The sequence below is a fragment of the Pygocentrus nattereri genome, chromosome 5, assembly GCF_015220715.1.
Source record: "Pygocentrus nattereri isolate fPygNat1 chromosome 5, fPygNat1.pri, whole genome shotgun sequence".
Lineage (NCBI taxonomy): Eukaryota > Metazoa > Chordata > Actinopteri > Characiformes > Serrasalmidae > Pygocentrus > Pygocentrus nattereri.
The window spans coordinates 21,134,542-21,152,068 of record NC_051215.1 but is presented as its reverse complement, the minus strand read 5'-3'; the positions used below and the strand labels follow the sequence as shown (position 1 = coordinate 21,152,068).

Here is a 17,527-nt window from a genome sequence, read left to right as displayed (position 1 = left end):
CGTTAAAAAGTTGTGGCCATACATTATTTTTATTTATACAGGATGTCATCAGCGGGGTTCCGTAAATCTCTGACTTCTGCACAGTAATGTATATTTCAACAAAAGACTTCAGACCTTCTTTATGCTTCATATCAGTTGCAGTCACTCCTGGCCACATGACGCCATACTGGTCACGGACTGGCACAACGAAGCAATGAGGACCTGAGAGAGAAACAGGGAATAAAAGCACTGTAAATATTCAATTGACATCATGGTCACTTCACAGAAGAAGGAATAAACCTGCTTAGCTTTTAATGTAAGTCAATGGAACCAGACGTTTTTCCAAGTCAGCAATGTAAAGGATAACAGGCATTTTCATTTCATTATGTCAAAAGAAAAACAAAAAATTGGAAATACAAGGTTTTCTTCCGACAACAGGGATATACACTATATTTCCAAAAGAATTAGCTCGTCTGCCTTCATACGCATATGAACTTGAGTGACATCCCATTCTTAATCCATAGGGTTTAATATGATGTTGGCCCACCCTTTGCAGCTATAACAGCTTCAGCTCTTCTGTGAAGGCTTTCCACAAGGTTTAGGAATGTGTTTATGGGAATTTTTGACCGTTCTTCCAGAAGTGCATTTGTGAGGTCAGACACTGATGTTTGACGAGAAGGCCTCGCTTGTAGTCTACACTCTTATTCATCCTCCACTTCTCATTGGGCCTTATTTTCCAACTGTTCTTAAGAAGAAATTACTTTTAAAACCAACTTACGCTGTTTTGATGAAGATTCTGACTCATCAGTGTTCTTTTATGTGGGGTTTGTTCTCAGGTAAGAACAAAATCTACACACACTCAAGAGCATAGAGGTGAGAACAGTTCTGCACTTTAAGAACAGAACATGAATCTGATGGAGACTTTTTCCTAGAGTCTGCTGTAAAAACTAAAATGTCTGCTCAACTTAAAATGGTATAGTAACTGATTACATGGCTTTTCTTTGGTTGACCGATTTTGAATTCACCCAACTCAAACTTCCCAGATACTGCATCTGAGTTAGATAATCAAAATCCCCTGTGTGGTATTGCTGGGATTCAAACTCACAACCTCCTGATGCTGGGAAGGATTATTAGACGGTTGGATCACATAAGACTCTGCTACTCTTCAAAGGTAAAACAACTATATTTTCTACAGTGTATTAAATGTTTATGGACTCAAAATCAGAGAATCTTCATGTGTTCCTGAGAGGTGCAGTGGACTAAGTCAGCACCCCAGATGCTGCCATAGCTATCCATAAGTGCATATCTAAGAGAAAAAATGTGGACTAGGACTGTGTGATGGAAAGAATCCGGGCTAGTGGAAAAGTTGAATATAAAAATTTGATGCAGAATGAAAAAATTAAGAGACCTTTTGACTCAACTAAAAAGCTTGAGTTGTGTTAAATCTGGATTCCTCAAGTTGAGCCACACTCAAAAGCCATGTAATCAGTTACTGTATGATTTTGAGTTGTGTTGGTAAAGGTTGAAATTCTTCCTCAAGTGGGAGTTTTTCATAATTGTTTTATTGTTAAGTACACAAATAAGCACATCTTATATATAATAGAATAGATATATCTACATGTAGCTTTCTATTTCCAAAAGTACTTGTTTGTCAGCCTTCACACGCATATGAACTTGAGATCTCATTCTTAATCCATCGGCCCACCCTTTGCAGCTATAACAGCTTCAACTCTTCTGTGAAGGCTTTCCACAAGGTTAAGGAGTGTGTTTATGGGAATTTTTGACCATGCCATGCGCACTATGCGCCTCAGCATCTGTCATTTTACGTGGCCGACCACTTCGTGGCTGAGCTGCTGTTGTTCCCAATCACTTTTGCTTTGTTATAATACCACTGACAGTTGACTGTGGAATATTTAGTAGTGAGGAAACAACTGGTGGTGTCCGATCACGGTACCATGCTGGAATTCACTGAGCTCCTGAGAGTGACCCATTCTTTCAGTAATGTTTGTAGAAGCAGTCTGCGTCCTAGATGCTTGGTTTTATACACCTGTGGCCATGGAAGTATGTACATATACACACACACATATATATATATATATATATATATATATATATATATATATATATATATATGTATATATATATACACACACACACACACACACACACACACACACACACACACACACACACATACATATGTGCTACATACTTCAGAACAGCTCAGCTTTTTTATTCAGTAACTCCCAGTAGACTTGGTATGTAATAAGCCTGGAATTTCTAGGGATTAATAATTAATATAACACTTAAGTTTTATACCCTACACACATTTTTATATTCTACACAGTGCTTCCTTGGACAGTGTAATGGTCATTTGGTCATAAATACCTTGAGATTCTCCATTAATTATAAGCTGGGCAAATACAGCGGCGTAGTTTCCCTTCATGGCGTTGCCGATGTACATCTTCTGAGCATCTTCACACGGAGTGTGGATAATAAACTCCTATGGACATGAATTAAACCACTCAGTGAGAACAGTCTCTTTCATACAGCAGTGAATACACTCACCTTTTCACTGCTGCTAAAGTGGGGATGATGTGGTGAAGATGGTTCTTCAAGGGTTCTTCAGTAAAGAGACTGGTTCTATTTAGAACCACTTGTTCTACAGAACAATTTCATGCCTAAATGGTTCTTTGCCAATGGTTCTTCAGACATGCCATTGTGTTGTATATGGTTCTTCTGTTGTTACAAGCTAGACGTTATAACAACAGCAGGACCTATTTTAGTGCTATATAGAATCATATTCAACGCTTTCTCCAACAAGCTGAAGAACCATTTCACCATGCAAAGCATAAAATGGTTCTATACAGAACTCATGGTTCTAAACTAAACCACTGCTTTTACTAAAGAACCCTTGAAGAACCATGCTTTTTTAAGGAAGTATAATGACAAACAAAGAGTTGTTTTACTCGTCACCACTGTGAACACTGAATGAAGTTAGTGGTAATCAGCTTCAATAGCATTTAAATAATTCTGTTTTAGTATCCTTGTGTTGGCATTTTATATTACCCCTCTAGGTTGTGAGGTCATTTTCTGGATTTGTTCATATTGTCTTAAACTCTCCTTTAAAGGTTCTTCATAGAACATGATCCTCATATGTTTCATATCAAAATGCTCCGTTATCTTCATCACTACTTTCCAAACCTGCTGCAGCAGCTTCAGCAGTTGTAAACTCTCTGACGCCATTTCACATGAGTCTCTGATGTGGACTGAATGAAGAATGAAGGGTTTCTGGCTTGACGGTCAGTCGTCAGTGATTTCCTGAGTGTCCGATGGTCAGTTTCACACAGAATGTAGATGGACACACAAGTCCACCAGCTCCCCACATTGAGAGGCAGATTACATGTATCATAGGCTCATAACTCCAGATGTGAGTCTCATAGGATCTCGTGATAAAATGGAATGGAAAGTGTGGCTCTACAGATTCAGGAAGGGTTTGAGCTGGATTTCTGAGCTGGATCATCACAAAGATACAGACACAGATACAGAGACAGAGGATTTGAAACTGAAAGAAGTGTCATTACTGAATGAAGAGAATAAAATCAGACTGAAATCTGTTGAGTGTGTTCTGCAGTGAGTCGCCTGTAAAGCCTGAAATAACCTTTTAAAAGTCAGAGGTGTTGAGTTTTTCACATCATGTCGTACGTCTTTATGTATTAACATCACACACACACCCAAAAAGAAAGTCAGTTTTTTTTCCCAAATTTCACAAATACTCTACTCAAGACAAATTACATTTCCATCAAATTACAGCACTGGAACTCCATCCCAGTTTAACCCCTGATTATTATCAATATTAGGAGTTTTTTTAATCCTAGTGGTTTTTTCTTGCACCTGGAACAAAACTGTTGACATATTTAAAGGTGCTCCAGTCAGATATGAGAGATATATTAGCCTTGTTGTGCTTAAGAGCACAATTAAAGAAAGAAATATTGATCAGCTGCTGAGGGAGCTCACCTGTGTTGAGGGCTCATAGTGGGCCTTGGTGAGGATGCCCCTTGCATTACTCCCGTGGCCCCTCTCTGTCAAGGCAAACATTCCAGTGAATGCCAACTCCTGCAATTTATAAAAGAGCAATAAAAGAAAAGAAAATAAGTAGAAAGAAAAGAGAGAACACAGCAGAACACAGTTTGACACCCCTGGTGTTTTGTTGACGTTGCTTGGATGGCAGAAGATGTTGCTCCAAAACCTGTATGTACCTTTCAGAGTTAATGGTGCCTTCACAGATGTGCAAATTACCCATGCCATGGGCACTAACACCCCCCCACACCATCAGAAATGCTGGCTTTTGAACTTTGCGCTGATAACAATCCAAACAGTCCTTTTCCTCTTTGGCCCGGAGGACACGACGTCCATGATTTCCAAAAACAATTTGAAATGTGCACTCGTCATTTTTAACTTGCACTTGTAGATGGAGCGACGAACTGTGTTCACTGACAGTGGTTTTCTGAAGTGTTCCTGAGCCCATGTGGTAATATCAGTTACAGAATGATGTGGGTTTTTAATGCAGTGCCACCTGAGGGATCGAAGGTCACGGGCATTCAATGTTGGTTTTCTGCCTTGCTGTTACTTGCAGAGATTTCTCCAGATTCTCTGAATCTTTTGATGATATTATGGACTGTAGATGATGAAATCCCTAAATTCATTGCAATTGTATATTTAGAAACGATGTTCTTAAACTGTTGGACTATTTGCTCATGCAGTTGTTCACAAAGTGGATGCTCCCTTTCAGGGATGCTCACTTTATACCCAATCATGACACTCATCTGTTTCTAATTAACCTGTTCACCTGTGGAATGTTCCAAACAGGTGTTTTTTGAGCATTCCTCAACTTTCCCAGTCTTTTGTTGCTAGTGTGCCAACTTCATTGGAACGTAAGGCAGGCATCAAATTCAAAATGAGTGAATATTTGCAAAAAAACAATAAAGTTTATCCGTTTGAACATTAAATATCTTGTCTTTGAAATGTATTCAATTGAATATAGGTTGAAAAGGATTTGCTAATCATCGTATTCTGTTTTTATTTATATTTTACACAATGTCCCAACTTCATTGGAATTGGGGTTGTATGTTATTGTGGCATGCACCCGCCCTCCAGGCCCAGACGATGACGGCTGCAAGAGCCGGCAGAAAAGTGGGGCCTGAACACACAGCGGCGAGGAACCTCAGTGAGGACACAAGAGAGAGATTATGTTATGTTATGTTATTTTATGTTGTATTATGTTATATGTTATGTGTACTGTTCTCGTTACATGTTTTATACACTCAGTATGTTAACGCAGTTAAACAGCCAGCCAAACTCATTTTTCATGAGCCAGGAAGCGAGCGCCTTGCTCCTTTATTGACAATCTTCGTGCATGACATGTGAAAGCTCAAGAGTAAAACTGCAACAAATATAAAACAGAAAAATCTTCTGTTTCTCTCTTAAGTAGCTCAAAAAACACATAACTGAATGCCTGTGACACAGTTGGCTAGCAATGTTAACATTAGCCGCGGACTCGCAGTAATAAAATAACGCTATGTGTAACACAGACAGGCCTAGACCACTTGTTCATCTCAACTGCTTATAAACAATTCAACTTACAGCTGTTGCTTTCGAGGGCATGAGAAAGGTGCAAACAAAGGGTTTTCACATTATTTCACCCTAGCTCCTCCATCCCATAATACACAGCTTGTCCCTGTATCCCGGTCAAAGTAAGAGTCGGAGATAAACTAAATACAAACAAGAGTGCTATTGCTGTAAAGTGCCTATCTATTAATTACAACTTATAATCAAGTTCAGTCTCTTTATTTACTGGCCCGAAATCAGAGGGCAGAGCACTCCCCGCCTAGCATACTAAAGCCACTACATAAGAACCTTTTTTTTCACCTTTTTTTTTCTGTCAGTCCTTTTCTAACAGAATGATTACATCCGAGATGGGTCGTAGGTAAACCTTCGGGGTGCCTGGAGATGATGTCCTCATTCAACTTTGCGAACCTTCCCATCACTACTTGGAAAGGTTGACTTGATCAGACCCTTTGGCCATTTGTTCCTAGGTGCCTGGTTGTCTTTTAACAACACAATATCTCCAGGTTCCAGATTGCGGTGTGTTCTGTTCCACTTGCTTCTTGACTGGAGTGTGCAAATGTATTCATTTCTCCAGCGCCCCCAAAACTTATTTGCGAGTGCTTGCACTTGTCTCCACTGGTATTGTAGGAGATCTTTTCCAGTGAATTCTGCTGGTGGAGCAGACAGGCCAGGTTTTTGGGTCAAAAGCATGGCAGGAGACAACAAGAAAGGTGAAGAAGGATCTGACGAGACAGGCACCAGTGGTCTTGCGTTGATTATTGCTGATACTTTTGCCATCAGCGTACAGAGTACCTCGTGTGTCAGACACGTATGTTTGTTTTGCAGAAGCATGGAGTCTAAGATTCGGCATGTTATACCAATCATGCGCTCCCACACTCCTCCCATGTGGGATGCATGTGGTGGATTAAACTCCTGTGCAGCCGCTACTATGGAGATACTCCAAGATGTCAGTCTGTTTTTTCTCAGGATGCCCCATGCCAAGTTCCATACTGGCTGCAATGAAGTTAGTGCCCCTGTCTGACCTAAGTTGCTTCGCTGGCCCTCTGACAGCAAAGAATCATCGTAGCACGCTGGTGATATCCATAGATTCTATGACTTCAATGTGCACACCTATTGTACACATGCATGTGAACAGAATGGCCCACCTTTTGTTTTGGGCAACACCCCCACGCGTGCATCAAGTGACCACTGTCCACGGCCCAAATACGTCCAGTCCCACATAAGGTGAAAGGTGGAGATGTTCGAAGCCGCTCCGGGGGAAGGTCAGCCATCTTCTGCACTTCTAGCTTCCCTCTGAGCTTACGACACGTTACACAGTGATGGAGAGTAGAACTAATCACCCTCTTGCCAGCATCAATCCACAGCCCAGCCGCCCTAATAGCACCTTCGGTGAAGTGCCGCCCTTGGTGTTTCACTTCCATATGATAGTGTTTTACAAGCCTCTTGGTCACATGGCTTTGCAAAAGAAGAATATCTGAGACATCATCCAATTCTCAATAACCCATTGCTAACATAGGGGTCAAGATTCACAATAGGACTTGAAACTGAGACTTCTCCTTTTGCTTGAAGAACTGCATATTCATCTGGATATGCATCTCTTTGAACTGACTCAATAATGATTCTCTGTGCTGCTGCAGGTTCTTCAGGAGTTTTTGGGTTACTGCATCTGTGCCAATCATTACACCTGTGTTGTGATGTGACTGTAGAATCTGACTTTTAGGAACGTACTTGGTGAATCAGCAGAGACACTGCTCTCAACAGAGAGTCCCATCTAGAAAAGTGCTGAAAACGTTCGGAGGAGAGTTTCTTGGTTTCGATATGAGTGGTGAGTGCAGTCACTTGTGGTCTGACATCCACATATGTTTCAGGATCTATAAGTTTGAAGGGCTCATAGACTTCAGTTTCTGGAGGTTTGTGAAGAAAGTTGGGTCCCTTGAACCACATAGTGTCCATGAGCTGTGATGCACACACAGACCTGGTGGCCAAGTCAGCTGGATTCTGTTCTGAGGGCACATAGTGCCACTGCTCAGGAGAGGTCGTCTGGAGTATGTGATGCACGCGATTATGTACATACACGAAGAAGCGTTTTGAGTCATTACAGATGTACCCAAGGACCAAGAATTTGACAGCATCTGGCTTGTAGTCCAGTTCATCCAGAATGAGCTCTGCCATCTCCACTGCCAGAACAGCTCCACACCACTCAAGGCCGGGTATAGTAGGCTCTGGCCGTGGTGCTAGTTTTGCTTTTCCAAGCACAAATCCAACTTCACAATTACCCTCTTCAGATACTGCTCGTAAATAAGCTACTGCCCCTATGGCCCAGTTTGAAGCGTCAGAAAAGATGCATAGCTCTGTGTACACAGATCTTGAAAGTGACGTGGGTATGTAGCAGCGGGGTACATGGAGGCTGCTCAGCTCCTGTAGTGATGCTTTCCACAATTCCCACTTGCATATTTTCTCTCCAGGAAGAAGAGTGTCCCAGTCCTGAACTCCACTGGACAGCTCTCGCAACAGCAATCTACCTCTAATAATCACTGGTGCTGCCAGTCCCAAGGGGTCAAAGATGCTACTCACTACAGAGAGCACCGCACGACGGGTCAAAGGCTTGTCAGTGATTGCTACCTTGAAAGTAAAGGTGTCAGTGTTTATGTCCCAGCACAAGCCAAGGCTCCTTTGGGTGGGTAGAGTTTTGTCAAGACCCAGGTCTTTGATGCCTGAAGCCAGTTCCTCAGGTTCAAAGGAAGGTACAGTCACGCTGTTTGATGCTATTTTGTGCAACTTCAGGTTGGACTCTGCTAGAGACGCACAAGTACTCTTCAGCAGGTCTATTGCTGCAGATTCAGTGGGAAGTGATAAAAGCCCATTGTCAACAAAGAAGTGTCTTTCTACAAAGCGACGCGTGTCTGTTCCATACCTTGCCTCTCCCTTTTGAGCAGCTTCCCGCAAACCATAGATCACCACTGCCGGGGACGGGCTGTTTACGAATACGTGCACCCGCATGCGATACTCTTCTACCTCTTTAGACAGGTCGTTATCCTTGTGCCATAGGAATCTCAAGTAGTCTATATGGTTATGTCTCACTAGAAATCCATAAAACATTTGCTGGATATTGGCCATGATTGCGATGTGGTCCTTCCTGAACCGTAGCAACACACCCAGGAGAGTATTGTTTAGGTCAGGACCTGACAGCAGCACTGAATTGAGGGAGATGCTATGGTATTGGGCACTAGAGTCAAATACGACTCGTATCTGCCCTGGTTTCTGGGGGTGGTACACCCCAAAAATAGGCAGGTACCAGCACTCGTGTTTCCCATGGATAGCTGGTGCTTTCTCCGCATGCTTGTTTTCGAACAGTTTCTCCATGAAGATGGGAAACTGCTGCTTCATCTGATGGTTTTTGTTTAGGGTGTGTCGTAAAAAATTAAGGCGGGACAACGCTTGCTCTCTGTTGTTTGGGAGTGGCGGACGAGGTGACCTGAATGGCAGAGGGGCTACCCAGTTGTTATTTTCATCCTGATGAACTTCTTTCTTCATGATCTTTAGAAAGGTCTTATCTTCAAAGGACATGGCACACTTGTTGTCACTTTCTGTACATTCAAACACAGTGAGTCCGAGCTTGTTGTTGGCTGGCATAGGCTTTGGTGAGCGTATTGGAGGGCCACAGGTGTGCTCCCCGCCATAGCTTGGTTTCTCTTTTACACTTATGCTTTTTTGACAAGGAGTAAGGAAAGATGGGCGGTCCATTTTGTAGAATATGAGTTTTCAAGACATTGACGATTGGCTTGTGAGCACTGTTGATGCATACTTCACCCACAATTACCCAGCCCAGGTCTAGACGCTGGGCAAAGGGTGCATTCTTGGCCCATTTATTTGCTCTCTCACTTTATGCGCTCGTATCATATCTCTCCCACGCAGGATCATCATCTGAGCATCAGGATCAAGTTTGGGGATGCATGGAGCAATGTGTTTTAAGTGAGCATGTGCAAGAGCGACCTCTGGTGTTGATATTTCAGATTTATTGCTCAATATTTCGTTACACTCAATGAGAGGGGGAAGATCCATGCATTCACCTCCATTTACTGCCTGAACTTGAAATCCTGCCGCTTTTCTTCCAGTCATTTCTGTTGTACCAGCACATGTCTTCATTAGATATGGGTATGGGTTACCTTCAACCCCAAATAGGTGGAAGAATTCAGAGTGGGCCAGTGAGCGGTTGCTTTGATCGTCAAGTATGATATACAGCTTAATGGAGCGTTCTGGGTGGCCCTGGGGGAAAACCCAGACTAAACACACTTTTGAACATGATCGACTGAGGCTGCTTTCTCCACAAGATGGTTTGGAGAGCAGAACTTGAAGCTTTCATTCAAAAGGCTCTGCATTTGACTAGAGGGTGTGTTTTCTTATGTGCGGGGCAATATTGGACCAGATCTCTGACCTTTTCCGCAGTCTCTGCTGTATTTGTCAAGCCTGCATCAGCAGTGGTAGAAACATCAGTCTTATGTACAGATATGGCAGTCTTGAAATCACTGTGTCTTGGTGAAGTTCTCTCACCTTTGCTACACGACTGGTTTGAAAAGATGAAGCTTGGGTCGTTTCGGGCTTTGGCTTGGCTATAGATGAAGTCAACGAAGAATGAAAAGGGGGAAACATTACTTTGTGTTGCTCCTTGTACCGTGAGCCAACAGAGAGCCACTTGTCCTGTAAGCATGGAGGCAGTTTTTCTGCTATGGGCTTTATCCCACGAGGAGTGTCTAAGTAGGCAAGGCCAGGAAGATATCCATCATTTTTTGCAGGTAGCAGCTCCATGAGAAGATCACTGAGTTCCCTCAGTTTTGTGTTGTCTCTAGCTGACACACGAGGGAAGTTATCAAGTTTCTTAAACAGAGCATTTTCTACCATTTCTGGTGTGTGATAGCATTTTTGAAGTCTATCCCAAGACAGACGGAGAGCAGCTTCAGGGTTGTTGACATGAACAGCATGCATACGTTTCACATGCTCAGACGATTCCTCACCAAGCCACTTCACTAGAATGTCCAACTCCTCATTAGGTGTGAGCTCTAAGCCCTGTGTAGTATGTAGAATGATGATTGCCATGCTCTAAAGTTCTCAGGTGAGTCATCAAATTTTGAGAGACCAGTAGTCACTAACTCCTAGAAACTGCTAGAAACTTGGCAAGATCTATCATGGGTGAGGTGCTGACATGGGAAGAATGCCTGTGAGAGTTATCTTGCAGCCTTGATGTGAATGTACGGTTAGGGACCTGCACATTTTCGTACAATTTAATATTTCACTTTCACAGTGATGGTACATGAATTTTAGCACTGAGCTCCTTACACTTTGTGCATCTTCATGTTCCATAGCAGCAGCTGCTTCCAAGACTTCAGCTTTTACCAGTGTGGCTGCTGCTTCCTTTTCAATCTCCAAGGCTTCCAAGTCTGCTTCAAGGTTAGCCTTTTCTAGATCTAACCTGGCTCTCTCCTTTTTTATTTCCAATTGTCTTTTTGCATATGCCACTTTAGTATTTGCTGCTTCAGCTAAGGCTCTGGCTTTAGTGGCTGCCTCAGTGACAGACGACTTGGAAGAAAATTTACTTTTAGGGCTAGACCTTGATGCTGTTTTAACAGACGACTTGGAAGAAGATGAATTCTTGAGGCTAGCTTCTAGCTTAATCTTTTCATGGTTGACACTGGTTTTAGATTCAGAGTCCATAGTTGCGTCTTTTCTTTTGCCCACTGATGATACAGTCTTTTACTGTACATGTTTTATACACTCAGTATGTTAACGCAGTTAAACAGCCAGCCAAACTCATTTTTCATGAGCCAGGAAGCGAGCGCCTTGCTCCTTTATTGACAATCTTCGTGCATGACATGTGAAAGCTCAAGAGTAAAACTGCAACAAATATAAAACAGAAAAATCTTCTGTTTCTCTCTTAAGTAGCTCAAAACACATAACTGAATGCCTGTGACACAGTTGGCTAGCAATGTTAACATTAGCCGCGGACTTGCAGTAATAAAATAACGCTATGTGTAACACAGACAGGCCTAGACCACTTGTTCATCTCAACTGCTTATAAACAATTCAACTTACAGCTGTTGCTTTCGAGGGCATGAGAAAGGTGCAAACAAAGGGTTTTTACATTATTTCACCCTAGCTCCTCCCATCCCATAATACACAGCTTGTCCCTGTATCCCGGTCAAAGTAAGAGTCGGAGATAAACTAAATACAAACAAGAGTGCTATTGCTGTAAAGTGCCTATCTATTAATTACAACTTATAATCAAGTTCAGTCTCTTTATTTACTGGCCCAAAATCAGAGGGCAGAACATTATGTTCTGCTATATGTTATGTTATATTGTTATATTGTGGTGTTACATTATATGTTGTTGTGTTATATGTTATGTTCTGTTATGTTCTGTTATATGTCATGTTTTGTTATATATTATGTTCTGTTATATGTTGTTCTGTTATGTTTTGTTAAATGTTGTTCTGTTATTTGTTATGTTATGTTCTGTTATTTGTTATGTTATGTTATGTTTTGTTATATATTATGTTCTGTTATATGTTATGTTCTGTTATATGTTATGGTATGTTCTGTTATATATTGTTCTGTTATATGTTATGTTCTATTCTGTTCTATGTTATATGTTATGCTCTATGTTATGTTATATGTTATGTTCTGTTAAATGTTATGTTATATATTATGTTTCTATGTTGTTATGTATTATGTTATATGTTCTACACAGGACACACTTAGCACATTTTAATACACAATTACTGTGTATTTGCTGAATTGAGCACATTGGAACAAAATAAAAATAAAAGGTGCAAAGGTTATGGCACATTTTATATATTACTACTTTTCCCAGAAATGTTAGACTCAGCAAATAAATGAAAACGATATTGCGCCATAAGATTTGAATATGCCATGTTTGATTGTGTCCTCTCTAGAGGGTGTATTAACTTACTTTCACTCAAAAAACCAACAAAACACGGAATGCAGTTATCCCACAAAAGGCTTTCGGAGTTCCTTTAGAGCAGTTTCTTTTAAAATAAATAAAAGGAGCTGTTTTGTTTTTCTATTTATACCGATCAGGCATAACATCATGACCACCTCCTCGTTTCTACGCTCATTGTCCATTTAACAGCTCCACTTACTCTGTAGCTGCACTTTGTAGTTCTACAGTTACAGACTGTAGTCCATCTGTTTCTCTGATATTTTGTTAGCCCCTTTTACCCTGTTCTTCAGTGGTCAGGACCCCCATGGACCCTCACAGTGCAGGTACTATTTGGATGGTGGATCATTCTCGGCACTACAGTAACACTGATATGGTGGTGGTGTGTTAGTGTGTGTTGTGCTGGTCTGAGTGGATCAGACACAGCAGTGCTGCTGTGTGAACAACACTACTTTTAATGCGTTCATGTGTTTTTATTTAAATTTACACGTTTTTATCTCTTTTGTCTTTTAATCCTCTGAGCTGCATTTATGTATGAAAAGTGCTCTACACATAAACTTAATAATAATAATAATAATAATATTATTATAAAATGAGTGGATGGTATGTGTACAACTTTCCTAAGAGCTGTCTTATTTATCTTCTTTAATTGGTAGTTGAGATATAAGCAGAAGGATAAATATGGAACAATATTGTCCTATTTATAGGTAATCGCCTTCAGCTGGTTCTAACAGGTGAGTAAAAATGTAAATCTTTGATTGGCCAAATGTAGCAGACTAACTCCATTCCAACTGTAGCGTGGCAGAATTACTCAGACCCTTGCGGTTAAACAAGTGAGTGAAGCTTTAATGTTTGAGCTGTAATTCAAAAACGTGGTCAATAAACAGGCAAAGGTTGAATTTCAGCAAAGACAAAAGACACAAAAAGACAAATATAACAAGGCAAACAAAGTCCAAAGGGCAAAGGCAAAAAGGGCAAAAGCAAATAGGGCAAAAGCAAATAGGGCAAAAGTCAAAATAGCAGAGTCAAAAACCGGAAAAGCACAAGAGTCAGAAGAAAACCACTCAGTAGCTCATGAACAAGAAGCAATACCTCACTCTGATCTACACTGTGTGCACAATTAAATTAAGATTAAGATTAAGTGATACTTTTTTAATCCCACAACCAGGGAAATTCCACCTCCGCATTTAACCAATCCGTGAAGTGAAACACCACATACACACTAGTGAATACACACACACCCGGGGAGCAATTGGGGGTTAGGTGTCTTGCTCAAGGACACCTCAGTCATGGACTGTCAGTGCTGGGGATTGAACTGGCAACCTTCTGGTCACAGGGCCAGTTCCCTTACCTCCAGCCCACGACTGCCCCCAATTATTAGGCAAGTCTTATTTTTGAGGATTATTTTTATTAATGACCAACTACAGTGGCCATGTGGGCCCACCACCCGCAAGGTCCAGCATGGTGGAGCGGTGCAGTGCCATATTGGCAGTGGGAGATGGCGGGGAGGCCCTAGTTGGCCTAGGCCCCTGCAGCAGAAACTTGGTACATGGAATGTAACCTCACTGGGGGGAAGGAGCCGGAACCTGTGCAGGAGGTTGAGAGGTACCAACTAGATATAGTTGGGCTCACCTCCACCCACAGAGTCGGCTCTGGAACCAAACTCCTGGATAGGGGTTAGTCTCTCTCCTACTCAGGGGTTGCACGGGGTGACAGGCGCCGGGCGGGTGTGGGGATACTCACAAGTCCCCGGCTGGTGACTAGGCAGTTGGAGTTTGTCCCGGTGGACGAGAGGGTCGCCTCAATGCGAATTAAAATCGCAGAGAGGAAAACTTTGACTGTTCTCTGTGCGTATGCACCAAACAACAGGTCAGAGTATTCGGCCTTCCTGGAGCGAGTGGGCGGGGTTCTGGAAAGGGTCCCACCTACAGACTCCATAGTCCTACTGGGAGACTTCAATGCTCACGTTGGCAATGACTGGGAGACCTGGAGAGGCGTGACTGGGAAGAACGGCCTGCCCGATCTAAACCCAAATGGTGAGTTGTTATTGGACTTCTGTGCCAGGCATGGATTGTCCATAACGAACACCAAGTTCAAACACAAGGATGTTCATAAGTGTACATGGTACCAGAGCTCCTTGGGTCAAAGGTCAATGATCGACTTTGTTGTCGTTTCATCTGACTTGGGACCATATGTTCTGGACACTAGGGTGAAGAGAGGTGCTGAGCTGTCAACTGATCACCATCTGGTGGTGAGTTGGATCAGATGGCAGGGAAGACTGATGGTCAGACCTGGTAGACCCAAGCGAATAGTGAGGGTGTGCCGGGAACGACTTTCAGAGGCCCCTGTTCGGAATGATTTCAACTCCCACCTCCAGGAGAGCTTTTCTCATGTCCCGGAGGAGGTAGGGGACATGGAGTCTGAATGGACCCTGTTCAAAACCTCCATTGTGGAAGCTGCCAGGCGTAGCTGTGGCCAAAAGCTTGTGGGTGCCTGTCGGGGCGGTAACCCAAGAACCTCCTGGTGGACAGCAGTGGTGAGGGAGGCCGTCAAGCTGAAGAAAGAGGCCTTTAGGGACTGGTTGGCCTGAAGGACTCCCGATTCAGCAGATAGGTACCGACAGGCAAAAAAGGTGGCAGCTGCAACGGTGGCAGAAGCAAAATCCAGGGCATGGGAGGAATTTGGTGAGGCCTTGGAAAAAGACTTTCGTTCGGCCTCAAAGAGGTTCTGGACAACTGTCCGGCGACTCAGGAGGGGTCGGGGTGGCTGCGCCCAAGCTGTATTCGGCAAGGGTGGAGAAACTCTGACTTCGAATGAGGATATTGTCGGTCGGTGGAAGGAGCACTTTGAGGAACTTCTTAATCCGGGAGACGTGCCTCCCTCACGGGCCAGAGGCTTCTGGGGTGTCAAATTCCATTTCCCTGGTGGAGGTCACTGAGGTAGTTGGTAAGCTCCTCAGTGGTAAGGCACCGGGGGTGGATGAGATTTGTCCAGAAATGCTTAAGGCTCTGGATATTGTGGGGCTGTCATGGCTAACACGCCTTTGCAATATTGCATGGACCTCGGGAACAGTACCCTTGGACTGGCAGACTCGGGTGGTGGTCCCTATTTTTAAAAAGGGGGACCGGAGGGTGTGTGCCAATTATCGGGGTATGACACTGCTCAGCCTCCCTGGGAAAATCTATACAAAGGTGCTGGAAAGGACCGGCCGTGGATCAATGGATCAGCTTTTCACCCTCTCACAGATTGTTGAGGGGTCATGGGAGTTTGCCAACCCAGTCTACATGTGTTTTGTGGACTTGGAGAAGGCTTATGACCATGTTCCTCGAGATATCTTGTGGGAGGTCCTCCGGGAGTATGGGGTGCCGGGGCTACTACTCCGGGCTATCCAATCTCTGTACTCCCGGAGTGAGAGCTGTGTCCGTATACTCGGCATTAAGTCAGACTCTTTCAGGGTTAGCGTTGGACTTCGCCAGGGTTGTGCTCGGTCTCCACTCTTGTTCGTGATATTCATGGACAGAGTGTCCAGGCGTAGCCGGGGGTCAGGAGGGCATTATGTGTGGATGCCGGGGGGTGGCGTCTCTGCTATTTGCAGATGATGTTGTTCTTTTGGCGGAATCACATGGATGCCTCCAACGCTCGCTGGAGCGGTTTGCAGCTGAGTGTGAAGCGGTTGGAATGCGGATCAGCACCTCCAAGTCTGAGTCCATGGTCTTGGCCTGGAAAAGGATGGCATGCCCACTCCAGGTAAGGGGAAAGGACCTGCCCCAGGTGGAGGAGTTTAAGTATCTTGGGGTCTTGTTCACGAGTGACGGGAAGAGGGATCGTGAGATCGGCTGTAGGCTGGGACAGGCGGCAGCAGTAATGCGGTCACTGTACCAGACTGTTGTGGTGAAGAGGGATGAGCCAAAAGGCGAAGCTCTCTGTTTACCGGTCGATCTACATCCCAACCCTCACCTATGGTCATGCGCTGTGGGTAATGACCGAAAGAACGAGATCACGAATACAAGCGGCGGAAATGAGCTTTCTTCGTCGGGTGGCAGGCTACAAGCTCTGCGATAGAGTGAGGAGCTCGGTCATCTGGAAGGAGCTCAGAGTAGAGCCGCTACTCCTCCGCATTGAGAGGAGCCAGCTGAGGTGGTTCGGGCATCTGATCCGGATGCCCCCTGGACGCCTCCCGGTGGGGGTGTTCCAGGCATGGCCTGGCATGACCCCGGGGTCGCCCTAGGACCCGCTGGAGGGATTATGTCTCCAAGTTGGCCTGGGAGTGGCTTGGGATCCCCGGGAATGAGCTGGAGGAAGTTGCGGGGGACAGGGTCATCTGGGATTCTCTGCTCTCCCAACTGCTACCGCGACCCTGTTTGGACTAGCGGGCAACGATGATGGATGGATGGACCAACTACAGTGCTCTCGGTTAATCAAAAATGTTAATAAACCTCAAACATGAATGTTTAAGAAAGTAAAAGTGAGGTTTGGGCTTTCTAAGGAGAATATCTATATGTGCACAATTATTGGGCAACTATAATGGTGCAGAATTATTACGCAGCTAAATGAAAAAACACATTATCCCATCTCACTTTTTTTTTCATCTGTTCAAGTGTGAATTACAAACAAACAACTCAAAACTTTCCAATAAACATTTCTGACATATATAAAAAAAAAATCACTGACCAATACAGCCACCCTTCTTTTCAATAACAGTGATAAGCCTTCTATTCATGGAGTCTGTCAGTTTCTTGATCTGTTGACGATCAACTTTTTGTGCAGCAGGAACCACAGCCTCCCAGACCCTGTTCAGAGAGGTGTACTGTTTTCCTTCACTGTAAATCTCCCATTTAAGAATTGCCCACAAGTTCTCAGTTGGGTTCAGGTCAGGTGAGGAAGGGGGCCATGTCATAAGTTTTTCATCTTTAATGCCTTTACTGGCGAGCCATGCAGAGGAGTACTTGGATGCATGTGATGGAGCAT

At 43.6% G+C, this 17,527-nt stretch overlaps 1 protein-coding gene across 1 annotated transcript in view; it reads right to left on the bottom strand.

The window, feature by feature from the left end:
* The window catches only part of acoxl (acyl-CoA oxidase-like), a 138,021-nt gene that overhangs the window by 108,111 nt on the left and 12,383 nt on the right, over positions 1-17,527 (bottom strand). Inside the window, exons 5-7 of the mRNA XM_017702657.2 lie at positions 3,997-4,095; positions 2,368-2,482; positions 115-201 (exon numbers count right to left, since the gene is read on the bottom strand). Of these exons, the coding sequence (XP_017558146.1) occupies positions 115-201; positions 2,368-2,482; positions 3,997-4,095 (301 nt within the window). The remainder of the gene's footprint in view (positions 1-114; positions 202-2,367; positions 2,483-3,996; positions 4,096-17,527) is intronic.